At 31.1% G+C, this 20712-nt stretch overlaps 1 protein-coding gene across 1 annotated transcript in view; it reads left to right on the forward strand.

The window, feature by feature from the left end:
* LOC145325878 (uncharacterized) overlaps positions 1 to 20712 on the forward strand; it is a 112343-nt gene that overhangs the window by 14650 nt on the left and 76981 nt on the right. The window contains exon 3 of the mRNA XM_080168855.1: positions 13478 to 13547. Within this exon, the coding sequence (XP_080024981.1) occupies positions 13478 to 13547 (70 nt within the window). The remainder of the gene's footprint in view (positions 1 to 13477; positions 13548 to 20712) is intronic.

A 20712-nucleotide genomic window follows, 5' to 3' on the forward strand; every position in this document is an offset into this window, starting at 1 on the left:
TATCAAGCAGTTTTTCAACAAATTCACTTACAATTTTGCTTCGACTCTTATACATTATATTCTAATTATTCAGTTCTGACACTATATAAGTGTTAATGTCCGTTTGTCCTACCGTTTCAAAGCTTCGCTTTTATGGATGTTGTCATCCTTGTTTTTTTAACCCTCTATGTAACTAAGTTTATATTAACTATATTTACACAATGATTTGATGATAATACCTGCATATTCTATTATGTAAAGTAGTAAGTTTTTTTATTACTTCCAAGATCTTCAAGGAAGCTTTACAAATGTCACAACAGAGTTTTAAGCTATTTATTTTTATGTCTTGAAATAGTTTTAGGCTATTTTTCTGCCCTTCTCTACCCTTTAAAATAAAGAGCTATGGTCGCGCAGAAGCTAGTTACTTATTGAACAATTGTTGAAAATATTTAGACTTACACTCAAACTTAGATACTTAAAGCCTATAGACAAATAAATTGAGCAGCTTCGCTCATTACAACCCATATGATTTTGTTTCAAAGCTTCCTTAAAACCAAAATTTTGTAAACATCACCTTAAACACATTAAAACAGTTGTAGGAATAGGGCAATGGCGTGAAAAATAATCACTATGAATAGAAAATGTAAATATAGCATACTGTAAAAGATTTATTTAAGTTCTAACTTTCTAACAATCTTAATTTTTAGTAGTTATTGAATTTCCTGCAACGCCATTTCTCTGGAATATACTAATATGTGTTAAATCACTTTTCATATTATTCTATAAATAAATTGTGTATCATGACTTTGGGAAAAATTGACAATATCCTTACAACTGGAAGTGAACCACTAAAAATAAATTCCCCCCCTCCTTACCCTGTATTTTCAACTTTAATCTACTTCAATAAAGATTGGGGGTCCATTTAGCCAAAAGAGGAATGTGCCTAAATTTTAGGATATTTTGGGCCTTTTATTCAAGAAATTGTTTTGAAATTAAACAAGGGTAAACAAGTTAAAAGCAGGGAATAATGTTTGCTAATACAAATTTATATAAGAATGAATTATCCTATCGGCTATTTACAGAGCTCAAATTAATATCTCTTTAATTAATATCTTATGGGATAATACAATCCTTATAATAAAGTAACATGATGTCTGTGTGTTTGTAACGAAGGATAACGCTAACCGCTGAACTGATCATGTTCTCCTTAACAGGGTAGCTTCTCATAGGTCTCGGGAAGGTTTATAACTATTTTGGGGGAAGGGTACCACCACCCTCCCAAGAAAAATCACAATAAATCGATATTATTTTTCCCTACGTAACATTGCAAGGTATCGTAGAAAATTGATAGAGACTCCTACGCAACATTGCAAGGTATCGTATTATTTAAAAGTACCACTAGAGGCCTCTAGGGGCGTAGCCGCTAGTGGATGATAAATTGCTATACTTTTTCAATAATCAAAATTACCCCTTCTTTAGTTTAAGATTGCTGGTAGAAAAGTTAGGACACCATCAGTTTGACACAAACCAATAAAAATTAATTTAAAGCATCCATATTTTTTAGCCAAGTAATAAGATAATGAGATAATAAAACTTTTGGTACCATTGTAATTTACAGCCAAAGATCCCCTTACTCTCTGATTTAATTATAATTTAAATCTGAATAAATTTAAGAATCTTGCTCCTGAATTGTCTAGACAAACCCACAAGGATAAAAAATAATTAATTGATAGGTTTGAAGCGATTACAAAATTTATCTATATAATGGTTTTAATAATAAGTATTGTATAATATTCGGGTATAGTCCCTTTCGTGGCAACGCCCCTTAAGGGGCGATTCTTCATATTTCACAGTAGCTTTTCTCCTATTTCTAGCTCCTGCGGAGGACTCTAACCCTGCGGGGCAATCACCTAACCTAAAATAACCTATAAAAAGCCTATTTGAAAATACGACGAATCGCCTCTTAAGGGGCGTTGTCACGAAAGGGACTACTCCCTGATATTCATTTAGGAAATAAAAGGTTTTAAAAGGTCTTAGTTAGACATGAATAAATGTCAATCAACAGATTTAAATAATTTTGTTTGGACTCCAAATAAAGGTAACTAAAGTGAAGGACAAACAAGCTTTTTATAGTGACTATTAAAATGACATCATAATGGCCTACCTTTGGTCAATTAAACTGTATACTAGCCTGCCATTTGTAATCTAGTCTTAGTTTTGTCTATCATTGGTCATTTGTATTGAATTGCGTCATTTTTTAAGGCGCTATAAAGAGCTTCTGTATTTTCTGGTAAAATTATTTTTTTATTTAGATTTTTGTTTTATTTTCATATTCTATTTTTCCAGAGAATGTCGCACCTTAGCTGTATCTTTAAATCATTTTAGTGGTGAGCCAGATCGGGGTGAGCCGAACCGATCTGGCTCACTTGGATCTGGCTTAACACTAAAATGATTTAAAGATCCAGCTCTTGTCTTAGCAAAATTATTACAAAGATTACATAATTCAAACCAAATGATTAATTAAAATTGTTTTGCCTTTTCATAGTCGACACAATTGCATTGAAAGACAAGGATGTCAACATCCATTATTCGTAAGATTCTATCAAGATTTTTGAATTATATATTTCATCCCATTTAAGGCTTTATTTCTAAAATATGTTTTTAGTAGCGAAGCTACTCTATAATTTGAAATGTCCGTCTGTTCGAAATGTTTTGGGGGAAACGTGATTTTCTCGGCTCCTATAAAATATATAAGTCTGAAACTTTTTGACGATATTTCCATTATAAAGGAGTATAATTAACTATAAAACATCCATTGCGGTTGGACTCATTTTTAGCAGGTTTTTGGCTATTTTATATTTTTCACACTTTTCCCCTTATCTTTGGTGTTTATGGTCCGAGTTTCAAAATTTTTGTAGTTAAAAATATAAAAATTGTTAATTACTTATTTACAAATTTAGAGATACAGAGCAAGTTTAATTGACAGTTATTTAGCTCACACAAATAAAGTTGTCCATACAGTAGCTACACTGGTAAAATGCATTAAAACTAAAAGAATGGTTAAGAATGCTATCTAGATGACAAAGATATTTTTTAAAAAACAATTGTTCTTCTAAAAGTTAAGAGAATATGTTTAGAATATTCTATAAAGGATACTCTAAATGGATAAATGGATGTCTTTTTAAAAAATACACAGATCTTTCATTCAAAAAACTTTTTGTATAACATAATAATATATGTTGGGTCAGTTGAATTTGAATGGCCGAATGTGTACACAGTTTCCTCGGTGTTTCCTCATCCTATCTCGATATTTACTACAGCTAAAAAACTTCAAACTTAAAAAAAAAATTGAATGTATAAACGATGTATACATTATACAAATTTGATTTTTTTTGGAAGTTTGAAGCTTTTTTAGCTAGTAGTAAATATTGAGATAGGGTGAGGAAACACCGAGGAAACTGTGTACACATTCTGCAATTCAAATTCAACTGACAATATGTTGAATGTAGTTTTTTGTTGTTGATAAAATTATTTAAACTTAAACTGATTTTTACATATTTCTATATCTATGGTGTATATTTAAAAGAGAATGACTGTTTAAAGATGTTATCATTTGCTTTGAAATTTTATATTAATAACATAGACGGTTATTTAATACTTTTGGCCAACAGCTTCTTTATAAACAGTGTCTGTCAGTCTGTCAGCCTGTCAGCCTGCACATAACTCAGGCACAAAAATATATCATAATAGTTTTCGTATTATAGACAGCTTTCCGCGGGTTAATATGAAAAATTTGAGTTGTAAGATTTAATCAGTTTTGTTAGCAACGAGGGGCCGAAGAACCGAGCTAACAAAACTGTTATTACTTTTATGATTTTTCTTTTAATGTTCGTGTCTGTAACACAATGCTATACATTATTTTTTAGTACAGCTGAAAACCGGTTTTCGTAACTATTGATGTATTCTGTATATTACAAGTTATTGTTAATATAATTTTTCTCTTTTGTTATGCTACTTTCAACATAAATAATTAATTTTTTGAATATTTATATTTTACAATTTAAAATATTAAAATTTTAGTGAATTACAACTTAAATAGCAACATTAACAAGAAGGGCTACATCCAAGAATAGTTATTTCTCGTATCGTATTATAAACGGCTTTCCGCGGATATAGAATGTACAATTATAAGATTAAAACCACGGGGCTAAAAAAACTAGATTTAATCTTGTGATTGTACATTTCTATATTCGTAGAAAACTGGATATAATACGATGCTAGACATAGTTTTTTCGTATGGATGAGAACCGGTTTCTATCCACCGGATTCGAATGAATACGAGAAAGAAGTTTATAGACAGTAATTAAAAAACGAAATAACCTTGCTATACTTAGTATTGTTATTAAATCATCATAAGACTAAAGTCAAACTATTATTATTAGAACATTGGTAGTTATAGTTTTTTTTAACAGTAATGTTTAACATAATTTCAACGTTAAACGAACAATGTCTGTCTGTCTGAAAATTAAGATCTCAGTAACCACTGAACCGATTGGGCTCTACTCTTCAGGGAATTTATTTACTGGTCCTGTGACGATTTTTAGCTATTTTCATGGGGGGGGGACACCCCCCCCCCATAAAAAAGAACATTCTTTTTAATATTCAAATTCAAAAAGGGGGTGGTAGACTGTTTCTTTTAAAATCTAATGGCTAGGGGCGTAGACGCTAGTCTTTTAAACAGCATAGACAAACGAATAAGGCCAATTAAACAGTAACATCAATTAAAATCCTTTTTAAAAATAAATTAAGTCAGTTTTATTTGAATTAATAAGGAAACCACAGATATAACCTTCAACATATATCTAATTATGCCCTTATTCAGAAAATTCAGATTTTAACCACCCTTTTGTTGGATGGACTAGAGCTAAAGGGTTTTAAATAAATTGTTTAGTGTACTATTTTTAAATAAAGATAAAAGATAAGATAATCTTTTTAAAAGCGAAGCTTTTCTATAATTAGGGTCGGTCCAGTTGTCCGTAACGGATAGCTTTTTTCGTTTATTTAGGCATGTTAGAATTGTCCTATCGGTTTTAAACTTTGCATTGTGATTCCTGTAGTAATTAGGTACGATTAAGAATACGTAGCAACTCTATAATCATTACCAGAATGTCCGTACGTCCATTTGAAACATGTTGATTTCTTTACTTTTTTAATAAGAATTTTTATGTGAGAAAATTATCCGATTGATCTGATTTTTTGATTACTGATTCCTATTACAATAAGGTACAATATTATGAGCGAAGCATCTCTATAATCAAGTATTAAAAATGTCAGTAAGTCCTTAAACAGTTTTGCAACAAATTTACGTATACTTTTGTCAAACCTTATATTTTCATATTTGTATATTCAGTTCTGACACTCATCAAAAGTTAAAGTTCGTCTGTCATATCGTTTCAGAGCTTCGCTTTTATGGATGTTGTCATCCTTGTTTAATTTGTAGAGGAATAAGGATAATTATGTAGAAAAACAGCGCAGAAAAAGTAATTTTAAGAAGACAATTCCTTAATATGAAGTGGCAATGGCTTTAAAAAATACGTGGATATTATGATAAGGGAAAAATTGTCGTTAATTTTGCTTGCTAAGATGGAACTCGTTTATTGGTCATTTCGTTCTTTCAGTAGGAGGGGAGGAAATAGGGCAAAAGGGTAAAAGCAGGGAATCGTTATTTTAGCCTGCCGCAAGTTTTACTTTGTTATAGAACTTGAAAATCTGGTGCATTATCCTAATAATATTTCCATTGAAGTTGCTGTACTACCAAATAATTATAGGTACAAAATACACCAAGCAAATTGTACAAAGTACACCAAGCAAGTTGTACAAAGTACACCAAGCAAGTTGTACAAAGTACACCAAGCAAGTTGTACAAAGTACACCAAGCAAGTTGTACAAAGTACACCAAGCAAGTTGTACAAAGTACACCAAGCAAGCTGTACAAAGTACAAAAAGCAAGCTGTACAAAGTACACCAAGCAAGCTGTACAAAGTACACCAAGCAAGCTGTACAAAGTACACCAAGCAAGCTGTACAAAGTACACCAAGCAAGTTGTACAAAGTACAACAAGCAAGTTGTACAAAACTGTAACACATGTTGACCATTATTCATGTTAATTATGAAAATAGCGATTAATTAACATTGTGTGCATTAATTGCCCTTAATTAGTTTTAGTTGGTATTCTAAAACTGCATTTCATAGTTTTATAAAAGTAAATTTGTTTATTTTCTGTTAAATTTGATCAAAAATGATTTTTGTCACTATGCATAAGCAGTTAGAATTAGAAAAAAATATAGCAAAAGTTTTTCTCGTACTCATTCGAATCCGGTGGATAGGAACCGGTTCTCATTTATACGAAAAAACTATGCCTAGCATCGTATTATATATTAGCCAGTGCCTTCGGCACCTCGGGGCTTAATTTCATAGTTTTATAAAAGTAAATTTGTTTATTTTCTGTTTAATTTTATCAAAAATGATTTTTGTCACTATTCATAAGCAGTTAGAATTAGAAAAAATTATGTTTTTCTCGTATTCATTCGAATCCGGTGGAGAGGAACCGGTTTTCATCCATACGAAAAAACTATGCCTAGCATCGTATTATATATTAGCCAGTGCCTTCTGCACCTCGGGGCTTAAAAAAAACTAGTTTTAATCTTATAATTGTACATTCTATATCCGCGGAAAGCTGTTTATAATACGATGCTAGGAATAACTATTCTAAGTTTCTTAATCTTTGATTCTGAATCGTGCTGAAAACTCGTGTATCGTATAACCATATGGTTTTACAGCAATTTACACCAAAAAATATAAACCATAGATTAATAATCCAATTCTAAATGTCCCTTGGGGCCAATATAATTCATTTTTCTATCTGCGGACAATTTTCTAAAACACTCAATTCTTAACATGTTTAAAATTATTTGTTCTTCGTACTCAAAAACAAAATTCATACATGTTAACTGAAAACAAATAGAAAAATCATTGAATTTAATTATACGTCATAAAAAATCCTAGTAAAGCCTTGAAATGGCTTCGTATATTTAAATAACAAGGACAAGTATGGACATACGTAGCGCAGCAATTTCATAGAAAATGAAAGTAAAGTATTATAGAGGACAAATGTATATTTGTTAAGAAAATGCTATTCTTTAACATAAAGTGGTAACGTTTTTTGTTTGTTTGTAGCTGAAGATCTCGGAGTATATCTGTCCGAATTTGATGTAAATTTCAGTGAAGCTTTATAAGCTTTGGATTGGACTATTTCACTGACTTTTTCTATTCTACCCTAGAGGCTATGGGCTTAGCCGCTAGAGCAAGATAAATTTAAGGTAACTATTGTCAATGAAGTTTTACATACTACATTTTTGGGTATTTTTTCATTTGTAATTATATGGCAAAAACTCAATAAATAATTACAAGTCATTTTTATTAAACAGAGTAAGCAATGGACAAACTTACTGGCTCTGGCTTTAGAGTAGCTGCACTATTCATAATAAATTGAAAACAAAACATAAAAAGGTCTGAACTCAGAATTTAACAATGGGTTGTAATCAATTTTGAAGGATATGGGTGTGCCTACAAAGAAGTATTATATGAAAATAGCTTAAAACCTGAAGCTTCTTTACATAAATTTGTTACAAACCTTCCCGCATTTTTGAGATCTTACTGGACAAACAAGCTAACTATATAAATGTTTAGAAATCATAAAAACTTAGAAAATTAAATTTAGCCTAATTGTAAGGTACTTTTTTAAAACTAGTCGAATCGGGGAGGGAGGGGACATTGGGCATAAACAATTCTTCATAACTATTGACCTAAAAATTATCGAATGGGCAATGCAAACTATCAGTGGTCGAACTTTTTCGCCAATCCTTTTAATCTACAGAATTTAAATCACGATTAAAACTAATCTTTTTTTATCGCCAATTATCTTATCCATAAATCTCTGGGGTAAAATAGGCAAATTTCTCAATGGTTTTATGAGCTTCAAAAGGTCAAATTACTCTTTTTACTTTTCGTTTAGATTTCATTTCGATTATTTTATAATGTAGATTCTAAATAATTAGATCATGTCTGTCCGTCCGATTTATCTAAGCATTGCAGAATCAGAGATTTTATTTGTTATACAGTTTACTGTTATTTCTAAATAAAATGTATGTATTTTTATCTTATTAATACATTACTTAGTTTTAAGTTCATCTATAGAATCTTTCTAGCTATATTGATAAAAATATCCTTTTTTACCCCAACCCACACGGTTGTAAACAAAAAATTTAAAAAGTATGGAAGTTTCTTAAATAATAAGAAATGTTTAAAAGCTAATATGTTTTATGCTGAAGCATTTGAGCGCATATATCAATGGTTGCGAGTGTCATACAATGAAACAAATTTTATGTTTAAAGTATTATAGCAACGCATTATGCTTATGTTGTCTTGAATAAAAAATATAATACGAAACAATTGTTGGTTTTGATTGGTGGAATAGTTTAAGGCAAAATTCTCTTTCTTATTATAAAACATCAATCAGTTGTGTCATAAACTAATTCTACTCTAGCTTTTACGATTTCCTAATTTTTGTGCTAGTATGTCAAAACGCCGTTAGCGTGGTGTAGTAGTAGTAGGTTTTTGGACTGGACGCGATGCAAGGACGTCGAGTTAAAAGCCCGGATTTTAAACTAAATTTCTTATTTTTTTGGCTTTCATGTAAATTTATGTCCTTAATTAGCGTATCAATGACAAGTTTACATGAAAACATTAAATTGTCATTTAGTATCATTTACAAGTTACATATTTTCTTAATTATTTCAGGTTAGGTAAAGATTAGAAGAGCACCGTAGGGGTTATACCTAGTTGGGATAGGACCCCACAAGATTTAAAAGATTCATTTTAAAAATGAGAGGGGGTAGGTGGGGAATGATCGTTGGTTCTAAAATTGAGTTACGCAACAAATTTTGAGAAGAAAAAATAATAGAAAATTTAAAAATCGTCAAAACTTAAAGAGAACGAAAACACTAAAGGTTTTTTAAGGATTAAAAATCATTAATAAAATTAACAACCTCATAAACCACCGAAGAAGTTAAACTGCTAGGATTTTATTGTTACACAAAATCTCTGAAATGGTTAGGTTGACAATTCTTTAACTACCATGAATGTTTCTTATTCCTGTGATTGTGAAGGTTTTAGGCCATCATTTTAAATGACTTTCAATACCAAAAAGAGTTTTTAGAAGTAGTACATCAGTATTTTTGCCATCATCCACAGTTTCAGCGCTCTAATTATTGAATCTTTTGGTCCATAAAAACCAGCATTTACTTCATTTTTAACAATTAGGTGATAAATGAAGCAAAATTATCTAGATCCGCATGTCAAATTTATGTATAGCATTTCTTTTTTTTATATTTTTGGAAGCAAAACTTTTCTAAAATTATGATTTATTTCTTATCTATTTACGGTTAGCTTATTATAACTTTAACTATTGGCTACTCACCTAGCATCTAGAAGGGGCAGAGGGTGGCTTGAATAATAGCTTAAAACCATCCCAAGACTTAAATCTGAAATTAAAAGAGCCTAAATTCATCACAGGACCTATCCAAAGCTAATCTAAAATAGAGAACCCAATCGGTTCAGTAGTTATTGAAATCTTAAGCTTCATACAAAAAAAAAACCTTTACCTACCCTAATCTTTGCTACCCTAATATAAATCATCCTTGTTTTTTTAGGCAATAAATCGAATAAAAACATAAACAAGGATGACAACATCCATAAGTAGCGAAGCACAAAAATTGTGGATGGGAATACGTAGAAGTAGATTTAAAGTGTATTTACTAAAATCAAGAATAGATTTGTTGGAGAAAATAAACACGAAACCTTGTTTTATTTTCTATGATGAAGACGGTTAAAGTAAATTACATACTAGATGCACATAACAATGGAAAAAATATGTTGAAACTGTTAATGCAAAAAAAATTTAAAATTGGACCAAAAATACCAAAGATATGGGGAAATATGTCAAACATATAAAAATAGCCCAAAACCTGCTAAAAGTCAGTTTGGCCGCCATTGTTTCTTTTCTTAAAACGCCAGAAATTTAATTTTAATATCTTTAACTGAAAATTTTTTGAAAATTGGACCATAAACACCAAAGATATGGGTAAAAATGTGAAAAATATGAAAAATAGCCCAAAACCTGCAAAAAGGCAGTCTGACTGTCATTGTTGTTTTCTTCAAACGACAGGAAACTTAATTTTGATATCTTTAACTGAAAAAATTTTGAAAATCGGACCATAAACACCAAAGATATGGGGAAAATGTGAAAAATATTAAAATAGCCAAAAACCTGCAAAAAGGCAGTCTGACCGTCATTGTTGTTTTCTTCAAATGACGGGAAATTTAATTTTGATATCTTCAACTGAAAATTTTTTGAAAATCGGACCATAAACACCAAAGATATGGGGAAAATTTGGAAAATATAAAAAATAGCCTAAAACCTGCTAAAAAGCAGTCCGATCGCCGTTGATGTTTTATAGTTAATTTTGCTCCTTAATGATGAGAATGTTGTCAAAAAATTTCAGCTCTCTATCTTGTATAGGAGCCGAGAAAATCACGTTTCCCCCAATTCATTAATTACGGACGGACAGACGGACGGACGGACAGACGGACAGACGGACAGACGGACGGACATTGTGAATTATAGAGTAGCTTCGCTACTAAAAAAATGCAATGACAATAATTCTTATAAAAAGGCCTAAAGTTTGTCACTAAAAATATTGGCGTTACACAAATTATTTTTAAAAGCGAAGCTTTTCTATAATTAGGGTCGGTCCGTACGCCCGTTCGTTATAGACAGGTAGCTTTTTTTTGTTAATTTAGGTATGTTAGAATTGTCCTATCGATTTCAAACTTTGCATGGTGATTCCTGTAGTAGTTAGGTGCGAAAGCGTAGAAACTTTATAATCATTACCAGAATATCCGATTGTTCTGATTTTTGGTATACTGATTCCTGGGACAACAAAGTACAATATTATAGCAAAGCAAAGCAACTCTATAATCAAGTCCTAAAATGTAAGTATGTCCATAAACATTATCCTATATCAAGTTTTTCAACAAATTTACTCACAATTTTCCTTTGTCTCTTATTCATTTATATTCTGATTATTCAGTTCTGACACTATACAAGCGTTAATGTCCGTTTGTCCAACCGTTTCAGAGCTTCGCTTTTATGGATGTTGTCATCCTTGTTTTTCTAATACTTTACAAGAATAGATACATCCATTAGTAACAGAAAAAGGTAGCAAATTTAGTTATTATAGAGTAGCCTATAACTATTATTAGAACTCTAAAGAAATATTTTTGTTAGGACGGACTTACCTACATTTATATGATACATATGTAGTGTAGCTGCGCTTTTGATAACTATTGTGAAGGGTAAATAGAAAGATTTATTATAAGGACGTACGTACCTGCATATATGTAATACAAACATTAAGTAGCTGCGCTCCTAATAACTATTGTGAAGGCTACATAGAAAGATTTATCATAAGGACGTACTTACTTAAATGTATAAAATACAAATATTGAGTAGCTGCGCTCCTAATAACTATGGTGGGAGCTACATAGAAAGATTTATTATAAGGACGTACGTACCTGCATATATGTATAAAATACAAATATTGAGTAGCTACGCTCCTAATAACTATGGTGGGAGCTACATAGAAAGATTTATCATAAGGACGTACTTACCTACATGTATAAAATACATATATTGAGTAGCTGCGCTTCTAATAACTATGGTGAGGGCTACATAGAAAGATTTTTTGTTACTGAGATAAAGATAAATTATTGCAAAGCGTTTATCAACCTCATATGGGTGTCAGAACAGCATGATTTTCCCGTAATTTTCAGTCAATCAAACACACAGTTTAAAAGCTAGACAGATGGATAGACAAGTATGTAAGGACTTAGTTTTATCGCTTTTTTATTCAGTTACTCTATATAAACTCTATAAAAAATGCATCTTTACTGTCTATTATAATTGTCATTTTACGGAAAATCACACGGAAAAAAACGGCATCCTATAGAAAAATAAAATGTTTTTATTTGTATGTGTGTATTGCAGAAGAATGCATTATTTTAACATAAGTATAAAGGAAATAGGAATGAAAATATTCTTCCAATCAAGTAAAATTCCTTAATTACAATTTTGCTTTAAATATTTTTAATAATCTAATAATTTTCTAGTGGTAAACAAATTATTTAAAGGGATAAGACAATAGGCGTTATATTAATGTAAATGCTAATAATTACCCCTTCTATTGATGAAAAATTGTTTGGCTATGCTTGTTGTACAACCAAATCAAGATTTTATAAAAGTCCTCAAAGTTTAAAAGCAAACAAAATAGGATACTAACTTTGGGGACCACTGTTATTTACAGTCCACTGCCCCCTACCTCTTAGAGTACTTGCCCTCGTTCTTATGTTTGAACACCGCAGAAATGAATTTTCTATTCTTCAGGAAGGTAGGGGATAATTTGGGATAAATCATATTCCTACTCAACAATTTAATTTCTATAGGTATTGTCACTTATTAGTGTAAACACTATGGATTTAAAACTGAGTTTTGATTTTGATTTTACAAAGTAACAATGTACCAATAATCTTGTTTATCATAATGGGGGGAGGAGGGGTTACATTAATTTATCATCCATTGTCCTATCCCTTAAATCCCTGCTATTTTCACCTCTGTTGCATACAAAACAAATCTTTATGCAGGAAAATCTTTAACAAAACTAAAAAATGAGTTTTACTTTTGTAATTCTTTTGCTGCGATTTTAAAGGATAAGACAATGGCCGATATATTATAATGCCTCATCAATGGTTTTAAACCAAATTAACCATTCTTGAGTTAAACATGATTTGTTGAAAAGTTTCGATACTAATAGTTTAGAAAAGTACCCAAAGTTTTGAGTCTTAGAATAAAATGACGAAGTTGTGAAACATTGGATACCAATTTTATTTGTCCCTCTCTCCATAAATATTTAATAGTCAATATTCAATAATAAATTATTTTACTTACAACTTAGAAAGAGAGTTTCAGTGATAAGTAACAGGGATATAAAGGGATAAGACAATAACCGATTAATTTATTTACATCCTCAATGATGACACACAGAATTACCCCTATTGTAGAATAAATTTAGTGATTGAAACGATTGAACACTCAGTTTAACAAACCTACCAATCAAAATTTAGTAAAAGTCCCCAAATTTGTTGAGTCAATGACGTTATTATCCAACTTTGGGAGCTAGTGTAATAAACAGCTCATTGTCCCCTTCCTCTCTCCCTGGATAAGCAATTTATGAACCAAACAAAAAGTTTTTTTCTATTTTTTAAAAATAGGATAGGAACTCATTTATAAAAATATTTATTAATTTTCCATTTTTTGTTTCAGACGAGGTATTGATCTACCCATATCCTGATGAACACTGCTCCAGGACCTTTCCAGTTCCAGATACATACAGGTATACACATAGGTTAGGTAGATGTATAGAAAACTAGATGGGTAGATAGTTAGGTAGATGTACAGATAGATAGAAAATTAGATAGACAGATAGTTAGGTATCTGTAAAAATAGATTGAAAACTAGATAGACCGATAGTTAGGTAGATGTACAGATGGATAGAAAATTAGATAGACATACATAGACAGATAGTTAGGTATCTGTAAAGATAGATAAAGACTAGATAGACCGATAGTTAGGTATATGTAAAAATAGATTGAAAACTAGATAGACCGATAGTTAGGTAGATGTACAGATGGATAGAAAATTAGATAGACATACATAGACAGATAGTTAGGTATCTGTAAAGATAGATAAAGACTAGATAGACAGATAGTTAGGTATATGTAAAAATAGATTGAAAACTAGATAGACCGATAGTTAGGTAGATGTACAGATGGATAGAAAATTAGATAGACATACATAGACAGATAGTTAGGTATCTGTAAAGATAGATAAAGACTAGATAGACAGATAGTTAGGTATATGTACAGATGGATAGAAAATTAGATAGACATACATAGACAGATAGTTAGGTATCTGTAAAGATAGATAAAGACTAGATAGACAGATAGTTAGGTATATGTAAAAATAGATTGAAAACTAGATAGACCGATAGTTAGGTAGATGTACAGATGGATAGAAAATTAGATAGACATATATAGACAGACAGTCAAATTTAACAGAAAACTGGAACATAAATTTTTTTTTTGACAAATTTCTATTTCTATTATTAAACTAAAATTTTCTAGTAGGACTTTGTTAGAAAATTTGAATTCTATGAATTTTAATTGTTAATAACATTTTTATGTGTCATATTTTAAATTACGTTTTCATTTTTATTTTTGTATAATATAAAAACGTTTAAAGAGGAAAGGCATTCAAACCCAGAGAGAGAAGGGCTGTTTATTATATACTAAGCCCCGAAAGTTTGACAATAACGTTTTCTCATTTGTTGGCTTAACAACTTTGGGGACTTTTACTGAATTTTGATTAGTTGGTTTATTAAGTTGAGTGTTTAAACGTTTCAACCACTAATTTTAATTTGCAGAAAAGGTAATTTTGTGTGTCATCATTAGGGATGTACATCAATTTACTAGCCATTGTCTTATCCCTTTATATACCTGATTCGACCCTCCCCTTTTCCTTAAGTTAGCCCTGTACTTATGATAAGCTTCATCAATTGAAATGCCCCCAAATTCGGTCATTTATGAGATCTTACTGAAACAAACATATATTCTCACTTTAAGTTAGTATATAGGATATGAAGTTAGTAAAATTTTACAGCCTCAGCTGTAAACCTTTAACATTCAGCTCATAACTTATTTCAAATGCAAGAATTAGAAAGTGTCATACAAAAACAGCAAATATTTGGTCAAATTTAAAAGCAATACAAAAATTGCCACATTATATTGTTTTTAGATTCACAAAAAAACTTAATTTTCATTGAAACCATGTGATATCATCCAATTATATAAAGTAGTAAGGCTTTATTGTCTGTAGCTTTTATTTCGATAACCACTAAACCGATTGAGTTCTCCATTTTATGTAAGATTCTTATAGGCCCCTGGATGGTTTTAGGCTATTTAATTATTATATTTAAATTTTGTTTAGGCTTTTTTACTACTTTTCTTACTACTTCGAATACAGAGCTCCTAGATGCTGGGAGCGCAGCCGCTAGTATGTTTATAAGGCGTTGTCATAACTAGGAGATTTTCTTAAAATGCATATATCTTAAAATTTTATAATTAGTTTTAAAAATAATATTCACAGAACTTTTTATTAAAGCTGTTAATAGCTTTTTATAATTGTGCTACAAGGATATTTTTTCTTAAACGAATGAACATTTGTATAAGGGAGGTTGACGTTCAGCTGAATTTTGTACGTATAACCCTCATCCTATCTCAATATTTATTACTAGCTTAAAAAAAGCTTTGCACTTCTAAAAAAATCAAAATTAAAAAAATTACAATTTTGAATGTTTAATAAGTCTTCTTAATATTTATTTTTAAATTAATGATGATGTATCTGAAAATAGCTTTTACAATAGTTGGGTTATCTGTCGTACAACTTCGGAAATTAGGGCAGAAATGGGAAATCAATTTTCAGTTGATCAGGTTGACTTGAGATCCTTTACACCAAATTGCACGCAAATATTCTAGGTGCATATATAGTATACACATACAACTCGGATAGACCAATGCAAGATGAATTATTCTTTTTGTGTGACATTCTGGCTTTATGATTGATAATTTCCTCGAGGGAGAGTTGCTTATATGGTAAAGATAGAACTATTCCAGGGATATAAAGAGATAAGACAATGGCAGATGACTTGGTGTACATTCCCTAAGATGAAACACAAAATTACCTCCTCTCTCTTTGAAACGTTAGGACACTCAACTTAATCAGCCAACCGAAATCAAAATTCAATAAATTCCCCAAAGTTGTTAGGCTAACAAATAAGAAAATGTTATTGTAAAACTTTGGGGACAAGTGTAATAAACAACCAATGTCCCTCCCCTTCCTGGAACTATTCAACCAACACTTTGACTGCATAACTTTTGTCTGTAAGTTCTAATTACGCAAAGCTATTGTTCTCACTTTGGGCCTATTTATTTTTTATTTCGCATATATCATTTTAATAATATTGTCAAAATAGATTCTAAAAAGTTAAATTATTTGTGAGAGCCAAGAACCCTAAAAAAATATCATGAATTCCCCTAAATTTTCTCTAGTTTATTTCCGATACTAATTTTTGGGGAGGGGTGGTTTGTAACCATCGCAATCCATATAGGATGCATCCGCTAGTGACTAAGGGCAATACTTTAATATTAATAATTACCAAGTGTCTCAAAAATCAGCCATGTGACGTCATACAATTAGAAAGATGAGAGAAGAAGTGGGAAAGAAAACCCCTAAAAAAAGATGGATAATCACTTATTTTTATGACGTCACATAGATAATTTTCTTAGACACTTTGTAAAGTTACAATAATGCACCACATAAATCTATCTATCCCTCTACTAATTAGGACAAATCAAACAAATCAATAATCAATTAAGTCATAAGCAAATAGATTTCCAGGGATAATAGGACAGGTAAATGGGAGTTGATTTTATCTTTTTATATCAGCATCGCACAATCATAACTAATATATAAAAATGGATGTATTATTAATTGGATGTTACACCAGATTTTCATTTTCTCTAATAAAGTGAAACTCGCAGCGGGCTAGACAAAATGATACGGACCCCATTCACCCACTTTACTCAATCTCCTCCCCTCCTACAGGATAAACAAACTGCCCTATAAATGAGTTCCATGTTAGCAATCTAAATGGAGGACAACATTTCCCCTTGTCATAATATCCACGTATATTCTATATCCATTTACGTGAAAAAAGTATCATATGATTAAATGAAATGCAAATTTTAAAATTCATCTTTGCTTAAGAAAAGCATCAAATGCTATTTTCAAGATTGCATAAGAACAAGGATGACAACATCCATAAAGGCGAAGCTCTGAAATGGAAGTACAAACGAACATTAACACATGTAGATTGTAAGAACTGAATAAATAATGAGATGCTTCGCTGATAACACTATACCTTGTTGTAATATGAATCAGTATTAAAAAAATCAGATGAACAGGATAATTTTAACATTCAAAAATTTGTTTTCAAAAAACTAAAAAAATCACCATGTTTAAAATGAACGTACGTACTTTCTGGTAACGATTATAGAGTTGCGACGCTTTCTAAGTCGTACCTAACTGTTCAGGAATTAGCATGCAAAGTTTTAAATCGATAGGACAATTCTAACCTGTTAAAATTAACGAAAAGTGCTAACTGTAACGGACAGATGGACCGATCTTAATTATAGATAAGCCTCGTTTTAAAAATAAACTATGTTTTGACGCTAGAAGTAAGGGTTTAATTTTGCGTGAATGTAAAAATCAGAGGCGCTGTTTTTTTCCCCACGGAGGGAGTGTACAATGTCGTTAAATTTATTTACAACATACCCTAACCCTAAATATTACCACTTATTGATGACAAAATTGGGTAAAATATTATTTTATTGTCTACTGCCCTCTCCCTCGCGTCCCGGTATCTTTGATTGTTTTACCTATTGCATAATCGGTTGCAGTCGCCTATGAACTTTTTTTAAAAAGCGAAGCTTTTCTATAATTAGGGTCGGTCCGTCCGTCCGTTACGGATAGCATTTTTTGGTAATTTAGGTATGTTAGATTGTCCTATCGATTTCAAACCTTGATTCCTGTAGTAGTTAGGTACGATTTAGAAAGCGTAGCAAGTCTATAATCATTACCAAAATGTCCGTATGTCCATGTTAAACATGTTGATTGTTTTACTTTTTCAACAACAAATTTTTATGTGTTCTAATCATCCGATTGATCTGATTTTTGGTATATTGATTTCTGGGACAACAACGTATAATGTTATAAACATTATCCTGTATCGAGCAGTTTTTCAACAAATTTATTTACAATTTTGCTTCGATTCTAATACATTTATATTCTGATTATTCAGTTTTGACACTATACAAGGCAGAGAAATAGGCTAAATCCAATCCGTAAGCAATATGAATCTTCCCTAAACTGAAGAACTCAACCGTTAAAGTGGTTTGGGAGATCTTAACTGTTGAAAGAAAAAACTTACTTCCTATAGTGATAACCATTTTTAATTAGTAAAGATTTTTTAATTGATGTATCCTAAATTTTTGTCTCTCCACCTATCATTAAAACATAAAAAGTGCGTTGTTTCGATTATATAATAACGTCATGTTTGTGTGTGTGTGTCGAGAGGCCCAAAATTGACTGGGAGAATTTCTCTGTAAAAATGAACAGAATTATTGTTTTATGTTTTAGCTGTTAAATTAATTGAGAGAGAGAGAGTGAGAGTGAGAGTGAGAGAGAGAGAGAGAGAGAGAGAGAGAGAGAGAGAGAGAGAGAGAGAGAGAGAGAGAGAGAGAGAGAGAGAGAGAGAGAGAGAGAGAGAGAGAGAGAGAGAGAGAGAGAGAGAGAGAGAGAGAGATAGTTAAAATTTACAGTATGTCGCTCTAAATGTAAACAACGGGAGTTTGGTTATTTTAGCTTGTAAATTGGTCAGTTCGTTCATCCAGTAGGAGGGAGGGGAATGGGGTAAAGGAAGTGGAAAAGGGGAATCATTATTTTAGCCCGCTGCAAGTTAGAGAACATTTAGTTGGATATAGCTAAACTGGTGAATTATACTTTGAATTTGTTTTAAATATTTTAATTCTTTACTGCACACATGACTAAAACTACGCCTTTTCAAATTTTTATATTTGTTTTATAAAAGAAAAAAATTGTGGATTAGTGTAAAAATAGAGGGGTAGGTTTCTGGTAAAATCCACAAAGGTTATGTGTTATAAGTTAAAAACAGTAGTAGAACGATAAAAATGTATGTTAACTTTTTAAAAAAATTTTGTCTATAGTTCTTTTCAATAAGAAATACACATATTTAGTGAATATTATTGTTTTACTACTATTTTTAAGCCTTAAAACACACACCTTTACGGATTCTACCAGAAACCTACCCCTCTCTTTTCACTCTAATAGTATTTGGTAGAATTTTATATGGTCATTAAATCAAAGAGAAGCTTCGCTTTTAGGGAGAAAATAGGAGGAAATTTAGACAATTGTAAAATTTGCAGTGTCGCTTTTGGTATAAGAATGAAAAAGCGTTTTCATCCAACCAAAAATACCCTTCAGGCCCTAGTATTATATTCTATTAAACTCTTACATATTCTGGGGTAAATAGATATAGAAATAGACTAAAAAATATTAGGTATAAAGTTAAATAACCCTTTTTAAAAATTCTGTATTGATCTTTTACAATGCTGTTCTAAAAAAGACCATTTTTTGCCGGCGTTTTTAATTGCCTTGGAGTTCAAATGGTTGGACTATTTAATAGTTATTTCCCGCATCGTATTATAAACGGCTTTCCGCGAATATAGAAAGTACAATTATGAAATTAAAACTAGTTTTTTTTATCCCCGAGGTGCCGCAGGCACCGGCTAAAAAAACTGCTAGACATAGTTTTTTTCGTATGGATGAGAACCGGTTCCTATCCACCGGATTCGAATGAATACGAGAATAGTTATTTCTCGTATCGTATTATAAACGGCTTTCCGCGGATATAGAATGTACAATTATAAGATTAAAACTAGCTTTTTTAGCCCCGTGGTGCCGAAGGCACCGGCTAAAAAAACTGGTTTTAATCTTATGATTGTACATTTCTATATTCGTAGAAAACTGGATATAATACGATGCTAGACATAGTTTTTTCGTATGGATGAGAACCGGTTCCTATCCACCGGATTCGAATAAATACGAGAAAATGTTTTATTGTTTATTGCTTAGGATCAAGAAAGCATCTCTTGGCACAACAACTTTGACTAAGATTGCAAATTCAGAGATTTTAAGTAACAGTTTCTTGCTAATTTGCTTTTCTTTAAATTTTTGAGCCTAACATATGTGATGGGGTAATTTATACATTATCAAAATTTCAATGGAAAAAATCAGGGTATATAGAATGGGTAAGAATTTTTAAAAAAATCTGCCACCTTTTTTTCTCATCATAAATTTTATTAGAGAAAAATATTTAATTAGATATCTATAAATAAAAGTTTTTGAAAGAACAAAAAGTGGGGCTCTAAATGGTTATTTTATGTTTTTTTTTTCACTTGATGACTTAGAGAATAATTCAACAGTCCCCTTTTCTATGCTTAAAAAGCTGCCTCACAAATAAGCAACGATTTTCTCTTTCTTTTCTTTCCAAGTGCTTTTATATACCGTGCGAATTATAACACGACTTTTTTATTTGCAATACAAAATTAGAAATCAAACAGAATCTATTATTTTTATATGTAAGGTAGTAAGCTTTTTTTGTCTGTAGTTAGGGATCTCACTAACTGCTGAACCGATATGGTTCTCCTTTACAATAGAGCTTGTTATTTGTCCAGGGAAGGTTTTCAACTATTTTTGGGGAGGACATCTTCACTCTCCCAATAAAAGATAACCCACCTTCCCCAAATGTTTTATTTTTAAGCCTACAAGTAAAAGTGGGGGTCAACTTTTAAATTACACCT

This window comes from Acartia tonsa, chromosome 8 (genome assembly GCF_053477335.1).
Source record: "Acartia tonsa isolate MP-2025a chromosome 8, ASM5347733v1, whole genome shotgun sequence".
In the NCBI taxonomy this organism is placed as follows: domain Eukaryota; kingdom Metazoa; phylum Arthropoda; class Copepoda; order Calanoida; family Acartiidae; genus Acartia; species Acartia tonsa.